Source organism: Eschrichtius robustus, chromosome 14 (assembly GCF_028021215.1).
Source record: "Eschrichtius robustus isolate mEscRob2 chromosome 14, mEscRob2.pri, whole genome shotgun sequence".
In the NCBI taxonomy this organism is placed as follows: domain Eukaryota; kingdom Metazoa; phylum Chordata; class Mammalia; order Artiodactyla; family Eschrichtiidae; genus Eschrichtius; species Eschrichtius robustus.
In genome coordinates, this window is record NC_090837.1 from 30,812,783 (window position 1) to 30,825,850 (window position 13,068).

Here is a 13,068-nt window from a genome sequence, read left to right on the forward strand (position 1 = left end):
TTGAGCACCTACAGCGACTGTAGACAGATGTACAGGACTTGGTTCCCGTTCTCGAGGTCCCCTCAGTTTCCTAGAATTCAGATTTCTCAAACGAATATCTCACAAAATAAGCAAGTTTTTGGCAGTATATTTCCGCTACTGTTTATTTCTTTTGTAGTGTTTCATCTGCTCCTGGAAACATTTAATATCACTTAATACTCTTTGAAGCATTTATTGATTATAAACCTCTGACTTTATAAAATACCAGGTTTATCTCTCACTCACCCTTGATCAGGTTGTTCCTACTTCTTTGAAGGTGTTAATAAAAGCTGTGCCTCCAGAAGCAGAGTTAAGCATTCAGATTTGCACTTACAAGTTATGTGAAATGAGCAACCTCTTTTCTGTTTAGTTAAACCAGCTATTACACCGCTCTCCGAATACACTGCCTTCTTTGGGTTCTCCCTCTTTGTGTCTGGGACGCCATCCTGTTTCATCCACACCTCATTTAACAGAGAGAATGTCTGGACAGACTACCTCCAAGAATCTTGGAGGAAATTCAGAGCTTTTGCATCCTGGCTGTTCATAGCACTGGTGCACGAGCACTAATTTTAGTCATATCTCTTGGTCGTGTATTTTGCACACATTCATCCAGTGGACTGCCGGTCCCCCCGCGTAGCAGCCTGGTTTTTATCTTTGTGTATTCTGACATCTTCACCAGGCCTGGCACATGCTCGGCACATGATAAATGTCGAATGAGTTATTGTTAGGAAATAATAGATTTTATCTCAAAAGCCTTAAGTAACTGAACTGCTTTTGCTAGTTTTTCTCAGTTTAGCTTAAAGCTAACTACGTGTGAGTAAAATTGTTACTGGTACAAATCTGGAAGTATTTCACTGATGTTGAGACTCCATTATGAAGTCACAGCACATGAAGGCTGTGTCTGCTCTCATCTCAGGATGCAGTGTTCTGGGACCAGATGTTCCCAGGGCACTTTCCTAGGCCCCAGTCTTGAGTCACCAGGTCTCTGAAGATACTAACTCTCAGCTTACGCAGGCACCGAGGAGACGTAGGTTCTCTTGGAGATGCGTTTCTGGCTGACCCTCTGCTGCACTTGTTCCCTACACCTGTGAGGAGCTGGGCTACTCCGCTCCTTATGCGAGCCCTCAGTCTCCTCAGTTCTCCTCAAAATAGCGTTTGCTTGTATGATAGCGTTTGCCAGACTGACCGTTAGGAATGTCAGAATTCTGGCATTTAGCAGCTTGATTGATTGTGCACTGACTGTTACCCAGCTCCAGGAAAAAAACGTATTTGGAGAATTTATATTTTTGACGGTTTATTTTGAAGCAGACGGTTTATTCGTACAGAATTTAATACTTCCCAGAATTTCATATGAGGGAAAATGTTTTTGTCTCTTTAAAAACATACGAGGAGTTTGAAGGTGGGACAAACTAGTAATTTTTCATAAGGCAGATAGAATGACTTGGCCAGTGATTCTTTGTTTTTCCTGCTGAGAATATTAAAATTTAATTTTAATGCTAAGATGAGATAGTGATCCAGGAACTTCAGGCCCTTGGAATAGTTTTCCATACTAAATGGCCTTTTTTTTTTTTTTTTATTTATTTATGGCTGCGTTGGGTCTTCGTTTCTGCGCGAGGGCTTTCTCCAGTCGCGGCGAGCGGGGGCCACTCTTCATCGCGGTGCGCGGGCCTCTCACCGTCGCGGCCTCTCTTGTTGCGGGGCACAGGCTCCAGCCGCGCGGGCTCAGTAGTTGTGGCTCACGGGCCCAGCCGCTCCGCGGCATGTGGGATCCTCCCGGACCAGGGCTCGAACCCGTGTCCCCTGCATTGGCAGGCGGATTCTCAACCACTGCGCCACCAGGGAAGCCCTAAATGGCCTTTTAATTGGTTTCTTTTTGTGAGTTTTAAGTGGAAGTTTCTTAAATTCATCAGATAACAAGTGAAGTCTTAAGTTTCAGCCATTTGCTCCCCACCACCACCAAACAATGTCCTGTTACTATAATTTTTATTTTTTTTTTATTTTAAAAAATTTATTTATTTATTTATTTATTTATTTATTTATTTATTTATTTATGGCTGCGTTGGGTCTTCGTTGCTGCGCGCGGGCTTTCTCTAGTTGGGGGGAGCCAGGGCTACTCTTTGTTGCGGTGCGCGGGCTTCCCATTGCGGTGGCTTCTCTTGATGCGGAGCACGGGCTCTAGGCGCGCGGGCTTCAGTGGTTGTGGCTCGCGGGCTCGAGAGCGCAGGCTCAGTAGTTGTGGCGTACGGGCTTAGTTGCTCCACGGCATGTGGGATCTTCCCGGACCAGGGCTCGAACCCGTGTCCCCTGCACTGGCAGGCGGATTCTTAACCACTGTGCCACCAGGGAAGTCCCTACTATAATTTTTAAAATTCAGTTTGCATGATACCAGAAAAACTGTAAAAATAGCCAAAGAATACCATAAACACTTCTTCCAGATTCTCCAAATGTTAACATTTTACCATACTTGTTTTATTATTCTTTTTTTTCTGAATTCTTTGAGGTAAGTTTTAGACATGATATTCTTTTTACCTTTCTTAAATATTTCACTCCTCAAAACACAGATACTAATACATAACCACACTCTAATTACCGAAATTAACATAGATACAATACTGTCATCTAGAGATTTTATTCAAATTTTACCCATTATCCCACTCGTTGTTTTTTTTTTTTTTTTTTTAATTTTATTTATTTATTTATTTATGGCTGTGTTGGGTCTTCGTTGCTGTGCGAGGGCTTTCTCTAGTTGTGGCAAGCGGGGGCCACTCTTTATCACGGTGCGTGGGCCTCTCACTATCGCGGCCTCTCTTGTTGCGGAGCACAGGCTCCAGACGCGCAGGCTCAGTAATTGTGGCTCACGGGCCCAGCTGCTCCGTGGCATGTGGGATCTTCCCAGACCAGGGCTCGAACCCGTGTCCCCCGCATTGGCAGGCAGACTCTCAACCACTGCGCCACCAGGGAAGCCCTATCCCACTCGTTTTTTAAAACAAAAGAAAAAATATCTTTAATAAAGGCATGATTGGAAAATACCATGTAATTCATACACATATAGAAGACACTTATCTTGCATAAGAGCACTTGCTTCCTTGGAGAGGGAAGGGATGCTGCAGACATCGAGGCCAGCCCCTCATGTTATGACTAAGGAGTAAACGTGGGATCTGCAGCGCCAGTGCTGGTGAGACTCGCGTTCTCGCAGTTTATGTGTGCATGTTATGTATTTTATGAGCATAAGAATGGTGGAGAAACAACAGAATTTTAAATGCTGTCACTGTGTGGTATGTTTTCAGATGAGGTATTAAATATTTTTATCTGTATCTAAAAAAAATATTTTTTAAATAATCATGTGTTTTTAAAAAAATTCGTTTCTGAAAACAGTGTGAACATTACTGTGAGATAAAGTGCGATCCAGGAAGTTGGGGATCTCCCGAGAGCACATACGGTGGCTCTGTAACTGGGGTGTCACGTCGGTGGTGACGTCACCTTCCAGGGCACAGGCCGGGTGAGCCTCCTGTTTAATGTCTTTCACTGCGTATATTTAAGGGCCCATGTTTCAAGGGAGCACCCCACCCTCACCTGACAAATTTACCTACATATCCATCCTCACTCCCCTTTCATGTTTCTTAGAAAGAGCTGTCTCTTCACCTGTTTAATCTGTCCACCTGTGTTCTCGAGCCCCTAGTCTTCCTTCTCAGAAAGACGTTGCTTTATCAGTGATTCCATCAGTCTCCTGTGTCTTCAGTTCTTCGTCTCTTCTGGCCTTTGTCTCTGAGCCTGAAGAATGCTCGTCGGAAGCATCCTCTTGGACAGGAGGAATGCCGTGCTCTTTGTCACTCTGCACGACTGTCGTGACACATACGCAGGCCAGTCCTTCTGGGGCACCCTCCAGTCTGTCTGGGCTCTGACCAGTTTCCCGACGACGTCACCACCTGGAATTCTATGTAGATCCCGACTCAGCCCATCCAGACTGAAACCCCCTCCTCAAACTGCCCTGGTGTTTTTCACTTGCAGTCGGTGCCACCAGCACCCGTTCAGTCGCTCAGGCCAGAAATCTGGAAATCTTCACAGGTTCCTCCCTTTGCTTCTCACGCCCCGCGAGCGGGAAGTGAGCAGTCGTGTTGGCGTTGGCATCATTTGAGTGTGTTTCCATCTTCTGTAGCCCCGACACGCCACCCTGTTCAGAAGGGCATCCCTGCCTCTCCTCACCTGCTCCGCTGCACTCCCTGCCGCCGGGCGCACCTCTTGTCCTGCTTCTGGGTGGCCTTTCTGAAAGAACGCATCTCAAAATGTAACTCTCTTCACCCCTGCCTTGTCTCCTGTACCCTAGGGTACGTTCCGGAGGTGCAGTGGCTCTGCCGACTTTTCCATCGGTTCCCTCTCTGAGCCATCGTAAACTCATCCCGTTTTCTGAAGGTGTGGCACCTCTCCTGTCACTCCTGCCTTTGCATATGCTGTCTGAGTGCGGTTTTCCCTTAGCCTCGTAAGCACGTGTTGGTTGCTCCACCCACGGCTCCTGTCATTCCCTGGAAAGCCTTTCGTTGCAGCTGGCGCCTCTGCCCCCGCCCCCAGAAGCGTTTGCCTCTGATGCTAATCTCAGGAGCAGCAGCTGCCTCTCATTCACGTAGGAACCCTCACCACCGGTGTCGCTCCCTGGCTCCTAGTAGGTACTCAGCACCCGTTTGTTAAGGGTAATTGAGTCAGATAAACTCTGAGGGTGAACTTTAAAACTTGCCGTAGAGCCTCAGCGTAGGTGGTGGATGGCGGTGACCCGTGGGCTGTGGCCCCAGGGCTTGTACCACCTCTCTGTCAATTAAGTCATGGCTGCAGGGGGAAAAACTTTTGGGAGTAGAGCTGAAAGTGTGGAAGGAATAAAAATAACTTTATTTACACTTAAGTGGACTTTAATATATTTTGCGAGATAGTAAATAAGGATCTTTTCTAATGCTGTGTAGAGGGTTTTTTTTTTCTTTTCTGTGTAAGCAAGGAGGTTTTAATTCTCAGCTTTTCCATATGTCATTGGAGCACAGTGGCAATACTATAATCCTAAAAATCAGATAATTTTTATGATGTATTTAGCTTAAAATGCATTGTGAGAATTTATCTTCCTACTATTTCTTTTTAGTTTGTTTATTATTGAAATTAGCATGGTATTATAGAATCCCGGGGTTCTTAAATGTTATCTCCTCCAACTATTACGTAATACTTTAACATCTAGACTTAACAGATGTTTACATCTCTGAGCACAGAACAACTGATGGAAAAAGAAGCATTATCAGTAATATACATAAACTACTGAATTTGTATGGATAATTTGTAATTTTTAATACTTGTCTAAATGCTTTATGTAGTATCTTTCATTGTTTTTTTTTTTTCAGTAATTATTTTTATACTTTCACTTTCTTTCTCCCAAATAAAACAATAAAAGGACCAGAGATGAAGAAGTCCCAGAGGATGCACAGATCAGGCCAGAGGATGTTCCTGCAGACCCCACTGTTAGTAATTCCAGTGTCAAACTGGAAGGTGCGCCGGACCCGGACATCGGTGCTGAAAGCCCTAGGAAGCCTCCAGGGGACAGCTCGTTACCTTGTCCTTTGTCCTCAGAGCCTCATCAGGAGGCAGCTAGTAATGAGGATGATAAAAAGCCCGGCACCTGCAGGTCTGCCTCTCGGTTGGAGGTGGGCTCCAGTGCGCAGGACTCAGCTCCCCTAGATCAGGAGTTGTACAACTCCTTCCACTTCTGGAGGACTCCTCTTCCCGAAATAGATCTAGATGTGGAGCTGGAGCAGGGCTCTGGGAACAAACTCGGCCCCGAGGGGTTGGAGGGAATGCCTGAAGCCACCTCCCCGGCTTCTGCAAACATCACCATGGCCACCAGAAAGGAACTGGAAGAGATGATAGAAAACCTGGAGCCACACATTGACGATCCCGACGTGAAAGGTATGGGAGTCAGTTCTTTATTCTGATAAAAAATGTTATTTTCTGAATTTTTTCCCCAGAAAAATTGCCTTTTAAAAATCTATTTTGACCATTGTCATCATGTATTCTTGTCTGGATAAATGTGATTAGTCTGAATTTCAGGAAATAAATTCCAGCTGAGCCCGTCACTGTGTTCCTCAGTGTAGCAGGTACAGATGTGTTGGTTCACAAATCGCTCTCTGACTTGTTCACACTCACTCACTGTTTTTACAATTTTAACCCTAGAGTCCTGCCTTAACTCTTCTGCTCTGGATCTCATTAACCTTTTTATAAACAGCAGATGCAGTGCTGTGTTTTACGGAAAGGCTGTAGTCTGTTAGCAGTGGACAAAGATACGTATCTTCCTATGGAACGTGGTGTTTTAAGAGCTGTGGGCGTTTGCGAGGGTCCTGCTGGTGTCTTTGTTTCTCAGTTTGGACCTTGTTCCATTGGGTTACACGTGTGTCACCTAGATTCTGCCATTGTGAACGGCAGCCTTGAAGGTTGTTGTGTGTAAAAATAACAAGTTGCTCTCACTCAGTGGAATAGGAGTGTGGGAATGAGGTCCCAGGCCACCCCACTCTGCCTGCTGGGGCCAGGGGGTGGTTTACGGTCTGGGGCCAGGAACCTGATGCCAGTGACATCAGAGCTCCTACTGATGACGCTAACCAGTGACATCTGAAATGTTACCATAAAACAAAAAACAATTTTGAAAAATCCCCAAACTGCAAGTCTTCAGATCCTTTATCACTTTGTGGGTTTTTTTTTTCCTTGTTCATTCTAGAAGCTAAAATTTCTAAACTGTCAGTTTGCTCACTGTTAGCAAAACACCTATTTTTAAAGCAGACAAAGCGAAACCTTCAGTGTCCTTCTAAAACACACAAAACCTTGTTGTGTTTAAACTTGGAAAATTTCATCCGTGGAGGTGATATTAGCAGTTATCTTTATTTGGCTTTAACGTATCATGATTTTTAAAGATTTCCTATGGTAATTTTATACTTGGAGAAAAACTAAATGATTTGTTTGATTAAAGGCAAATTCATATCCTTGATGGTTGAAAGTTACTTTAATTTAACTGGCAGACAGTCGCCTTTTCCAGAATGCTGTGAATAGTATCGGGCGCCGTGAGCCTCTGAGTCTGTGTCTGCAATTTATCCTCGCTCTTCGTGGACCAGTAGTTCATTCCTCCTCCTTGTGAGTGTTTTCCATAGAATGTCCTATTTTCTATCCCTCGTGGTGGATTATTTTCCCTGAAAACCTCACAGCTTTACTGCTCTCACGAGTTCCTCAATTGTGGCTCCTGCCCTTGATTTTTACCCCCTTGAGCCCAGAATTCTGCATTTTATGACAACCTGGTGACGTAGCAAATACTGAGGTTTGGTTTTGTTTGACAAATTAAAATCTTCATCAGAATCTTGCCTTTGCCCCCTCCCTTCCACCCCAGATGAGGAGGATGGAGACAGAATTACACCTCAGATGTGCACATCTTGGGGTGGTCAGCTCTTGATAAATGTTGTCTTTACAGGTTTCTGCTTTTTGTTGAAATAAATTTTATTATCATTTGTCAACTTAAGTTTTATTCAGTTGATCAAACTTCAGTAACTCTCGTGTTTTGTTTTTTGTACGCTCCTTACCTTTATGGAAAAAAGATTCCTAACTGGCCTTTGGCCCGTTCTGGGAGCTCTCCCTGTACACACCTGCTAGTCAGTTCTCTGACACGTGGTGGACACCTACTAAATATTAACGGAAATACTGAATAAGCTACTTTAAATTCTTTTTTTTTTTTAACAAATAAGCTAAAAGTAATATGTATAGTTTGCTTTTTTAAAAACCCTACATGGACACATATGAGTGTCAGGATATGACTTTGTGTTTCAGAAGGTGACTAACACTGTTTAACTTAAAATTTACAGGCTGCAATTGAGATTTTAGTAGTAATACTATATTATGATTTAATCAGTTCTCTTTCTAATTCAGCTCCTACACCTGTTACAATTTAAATTTGTCATGTTGTTCTTTCTGTCCATAATGTTGATACATTCTTAACATATTCATTGATTGACTGATTCATCCAGCATCACTTATCGAGCACCTATTATGTGCCAGCTACTCTTCCAGGCAGTGAATATATACCAGCAGCAGACCAGACAGAAATCCCAGCCTCAGAGAGCACAGAGGGTGACACACTTCGTGTGTCAGATGTTCTGCAGCAAAACATCGGTGGGCAGGGTTGGGGGCGGGAGGGCTTCGGCTGCAGAATTCCTGAGCATCTGAGGGCATATTGAACCCGTGTTAATTGTAGTAACTATTTCTGACTTTTCATACTATTAGAAGGTGTTTTGGGTTTTTAAAGGGTGTACCTTAACTGTGGGTGCTTTTTCTTTTCTAATCTGCGGTTGTGGGCAGTCTGTCAGAGAAGGTCTACCTTTTTGAAAGGCAGAATTAACCCCAATTGGAAACTAAGTTCTGGCCAGGGACTCAACTAGTTCTGTCGCATGTGTGTATTCTTGAGTGGGGCCGGGGGAACGTCAGGGCGAGGTGGACCCTCAGAGTCGAGTTTCTGCTTTCATGAGCCACTGGGTCCCTTGTTCTTTTCCATGCTGTTTGGTGGGAATGTCATGGGGAACAAGAGCAAGAGTTGGGATTTTTTTCCTCTGAGGCAGCCTTTGCTTCACAGTCTTACCAGTTTAACTCTTACCTTCTTTGAAGCATTGATAGATTATTTTTTTTTTTCTTTGTGGGTCTCTAATCAAAAAACTTAAGTGTTTCCGGGAACTAGAATGAGATGTTCCTGTCAGAAAAAGAAAGCCCTTTCTCAGCTGTGGAACAGAAGTAGATCTTACGTGGAAGGACAGAAAGGGAGGTAGTAAAATGGGAAGAAGGTGTAAGAGAGCCCCTTTTCCAAACTCCCTGGCGTGTGGCATCACCAGGCTGATTCAGGATTGAGCCACGGCTGAATAGTGACCGGTGCCGGTTTGATTGGCCGTGGCCAGTTCACAGACTGCAGAGGGGAGCTGGCCAGGCCAGCAAGTGCAGAGCTCTCGCCAGTTTCGTTAGGGCCGGTGGAATAACTGGGTCCACTGGGCAGTTGTGGTCCGAAAAATCATATTGTTTATTGATTGTAAGCAAGAAATTGTTAGGAACTTGTGACTAACCTCCAGGACGGTGTGCGAGAGTCAGAGATGGAAAGGGTGAGCTCAGCCAGACCAGCGCTTCAGGGGGGGCAGGAAATTCCAGGTTCCAGGCTGTCCCCGATTCTGAGCACGAGTCACCAGGGGCCGCGTGGGCTCTGATCCTGGGGTTTCCGCCCGCATGGTGAGGAAAACGCAGACGTGGCGAAGGCCTGTGCTTCAGTTTCCTTCCGCTGGCCGTGGTGAGCCATCCGCTGAGTCTCAGGCAAGCCTGGGTTCTCCGGGGCCGCGGGCTCCCCGTGAGTCGGCATGAGGTCGTCCTCGTGACCTTTGTACCAGTCTTTTGAAGGAGGTAACCTCAGTGTAACTCACTGAAACTTTTGCGAACGTACAAACCTAAAGGTAGAGAGTAACATAGACGAGGAGTAGGCTGTCGTTTGCTCGGGCTGGTGGCCTGTGCGAGGCGTGTTCCGTGAAAGGCTTCCCAGGAACGGGTCACCATGCATGAGGGAGCCCACCCTCACACCCCCCGCCTGCATCTGCGGGGGCAGAAAGCATGTTCCGGCCCGTTGGCCTCCTTTCGTTCTGTTGTGATTTCACTGTGGAAACTTGGAGGATTCTAAAAGGGGAGCTGAAGTGAGTAAAGGATTAGTACAAATTGCAGCTGAAATTCCCAAAAGAATGAGGATGCTTTCCGTGAGTAACTTTTCATGATTAGACACCTTCAATTTAATCTATTCAGTTAGGTCATCATCCTGTATGTTTCTTGTGTCTCTCTTGCTGGGTACCTTGTATACTTAACTAGAATTTTATAAATGCTATAGCATAGTAATAGGTGATCTTAATAAAATGCTGATTGCTTTTTAATAATCTTTAAATAGAGTGGGAACACACTTTCTAATCTTTGTACTAAATAAATCTGCAGGTAAACTTTATAAATTCCTATATTTTGAGCATCCAGGTGGATTGTTACTTGAAGTAATGCTAAACAATTTCTTTTTGCTAAATTCCTCATTTATTTCGGGGGGAAGGAAGAATGCTTTATCTTCACTTTGAATGACTTTTATAAAGAAGATGTAACTCAAAACGTAGACGGTGCCATTTGCCAGACTTCAGGGCTGCTGCTTGCTTATCTGTCATTTTGGTTTCCTGCAAGCGAGACAGTGCTTGTTCGGGATCCCTGTGTTTGGGACAAGTCACTAATTTCACTTTCAAGAAGAATTAGAGAAAAGTAAAATAAACCGGAATGAGATATGAGATGTTTAAATGTAACTGCCACAGAAATCTTTGTAATTCCCATTGTTTTATGTTGGCAGGGTCTGTGTGACTGCTCTCCTGCTAAGATAGCTTAGTAAGTAAGCCTCGCCAGTCCTGCTCATGCGTTCCCGAAACATAGTTCACTGACCCTGAATTTGACTAGATAGCATCTCTCTTTTCATACTAACGCAGAATAATGTACAGTAGTGGGTAAACATTTTTAATCTCATGAAAGCATATTAGTTTTCTACTTTTTCCCTCGGAGAACTAATGATTGACCAAAGTAGAGGTTTTTTCCAGCTTTTCGATGGCAGTGTCCCAAAAGCACTGCGTCTCATTGATCCCATAACCCTGCTCAGGGAGAGCCCGGGCACCCGCGGCCCCGCGCTCACAGGCCTGTCGTTCCGCCCACAGCGCAGGTGGACGTGCTGGCCGCCGCCCTGCGCGCCTCCAGCCTGGACGCCTGCGACGAGGTCAGCGAGGCCACCCGGAGGGCCCCGCAGGATGAGCTCCCTGGCTGCAGACTTGACCACGGCACCTCCGGGCCTTTGACGAGCGAGGCCGTCGAGGTGAGGGCTCCGCAGGGCGTGCACAGTGAGCCGGGTGGACCCGGAGCCGTTCGCGGGGCAGCCGTGGTGCTTGTCACGGCCCAGTTACCATGTCCTGTCTGTCGCTGGTTTTCTCCGTCTCCCTTCTGCATAAAGTAAAAGTCATCGTCACCACGTCCTGTCTCTGTGACATGAGTGTCATGTCCAGAGCTTGGAGTTAATAGTCAGCCCCAGGACTGTCTACATGACCACTCCGCAGCTTCAGTGTGGGTGTGGCTCACTGCAGTGAAATAATCTTACTGGAGACAAAGCCCTTTATCAAGAGTAATTAACTCTTCCCTTTTCTTTTTGGAGGGGTGCTTTGTTTCTGATGGGACCATTTCACTGCAGCGAGCAGCGCAGTATTCTGAGCGGAAGATCGGGACTTGAGGCCGCGTTGCGGGATTATCTGGACCCTGGAGTGTGCGGGTGGGTACTGTGACCAGCCCGCCTGCCTGTGTCCTGCACCATCCTCCCCGAACCCCCCGACCCCCCACCAAGCCAGCACCACGCGGTGTCCGTAGTTCTCATCCCTTGTGTGTGTCGGCGGGAGAAGGAACATATGCTGGTGGCCAGAGGCAGGTGGTCTCGGGGCAGAGCGGCCTGGACGCTGAGCTCAGGGAGGGGGGCCTCATACGCATGGGGGCACGGGGGTCCCAGGGCCCCGGTGGATTCCTGGCTTGTTTTCTGTTGGATGACACCGGTATACTTAGAAATCTTGCGTAAAACCAGGGCTTCAGAATGAAACCCTGACCACTTAACATCATCGGGGATTTCAGTACTTTATCTGAGTTTTAGAAGGTGTTTTGTTTTCATTTTGGGGTTGGCGGGGGCTGTTAAAAAAGTATTGGGTCGGCCAGAAAGTTGGTTCAGGTTTTCCTGTAACATCGCATGACAAACCCGAATGAACTTTTTGGCCAGCCCAATATATTTGTGAAATTAGAAATAGCCAGGAATAGAAAATAGTAGAAGAAAAACTGTGTATGACATACCATACAACAGTTGCCTGAAGCACCCTCTAAATACTGTTTTATTGATAGCTAATTTTAGATATTGGGACCTTTTCAAAATTACTTCTAAATTTACTTTTTAATTACATTTGTCCTGGAATTTGTTTTCATACATTTAGCAACCTATTCTCAAAGTTTGATTTAAGGCAGGGGAATTCTTATGAGGTCTTAGGTCTGTTTATAAACGTTTAAAAGCATGAAGAATTTGTACGTATTCTTATCTTTTGGTGGCCTTGAAAGGTGAGTAACTTAGTAAGATAGTTTAAATGAAGGGAACTCACAGACAGGACAGTTCTTTAAGTGACTGTTCTCTCCCGACAGAATATGGAGTCCGCCCTTCGCTATATTCATGATGATTCAGACTCGGGCACCAGTGGTGGTTTTAGCCCCGATGAGGAAAGGAGAGCTAAAGTGCAGGTAGGTGACCAAAAACTCTTTACTTTGTGTGGGTGTTGTTAAGTCCACTTTTAAACCCATTTCTCACCAAATTTGGCCCTTCTGATAGTGTTTTGAAAATGAGGGCTAATATAGCATACTTCTGATAAGAAAATTCAAGCAGTCGAGTAAAATATAAGCAGAAATCTTTCTCTTTTCACACCCGTGACCCCTTCCCCTCCAGGGTGACCGCGACCATGGGTCCTCTTGTATTTCCTCAGCGCGCCTAGGCGGATGCGCGCCAGCGCGTCGGCGTGCACCTTTGTCTTTCAAAGACAGATAGAGCCAGGCCGTCACGCCTGGGTCTTCATGCCTGAGTTGCCAAGGATTGTAAGGTAGAGCTTGACTTCAGAGAGGAGAACGTGGAAGTACGGCCCAGAGCCGCTGTAAAGTGCTGTCGGCTGGCAGGGTGACTCGAATCAGAGGCTTTATTTACATGTGGGGTCGTTGGAATGTGGTGATGCCTGCCTTTCTTTTTTCTTTTTTAAAGAGTCGTGTCTTGGAGCTCTTTGCACAGGAGCACAGACTCCCCCCCACCCCGCCCCCCCACCCCCAGCACAGCACCCACGTGGCCCCGCGTGAGCAGGGCTGGGATGGGCGTTCAGGTGCAGGTGTGCTGTGATATTACAAGTAAAGCCATGTTCATTGTGATCATGCCTGTGCTTTGCTTCTGGGACT

The 13,068-nt window shown here is 45.8% G+C and overlaps 1 protein-coding gene across 3 annotated transcripts in view; it reads left to right on the top strand.

Moving 5' to 3' along the window:
* The window catches only part of PPP4R1 (protein phosphatase 4 regulatory subunit 1), a 61,274-nt gene that overhangs the window by 29,638 nt on the left and 18,568 nt on the right, over positions 1–13,068 (top strand). For all 3 annotated transcript variants that reach the window (XM_068563191.1, XM_068563192.1, XM_068563193.1), the window contains 3 exons: positions 5,441–5,952; positions 10,773–10,927; positions 12,277–12,372. In XM_068563191.1, coding sequence (XP_068419292.1) covers positions 5,441–5,952; positions 10,773–10,927; positions 12,277–12,372 — 763 coding nt within the window. The remainder of the gene's footprint in view (positions 1–5,440; positions 5,953–10,772; positions 10,928–12,276; positions 12,373–13,068) is intronic.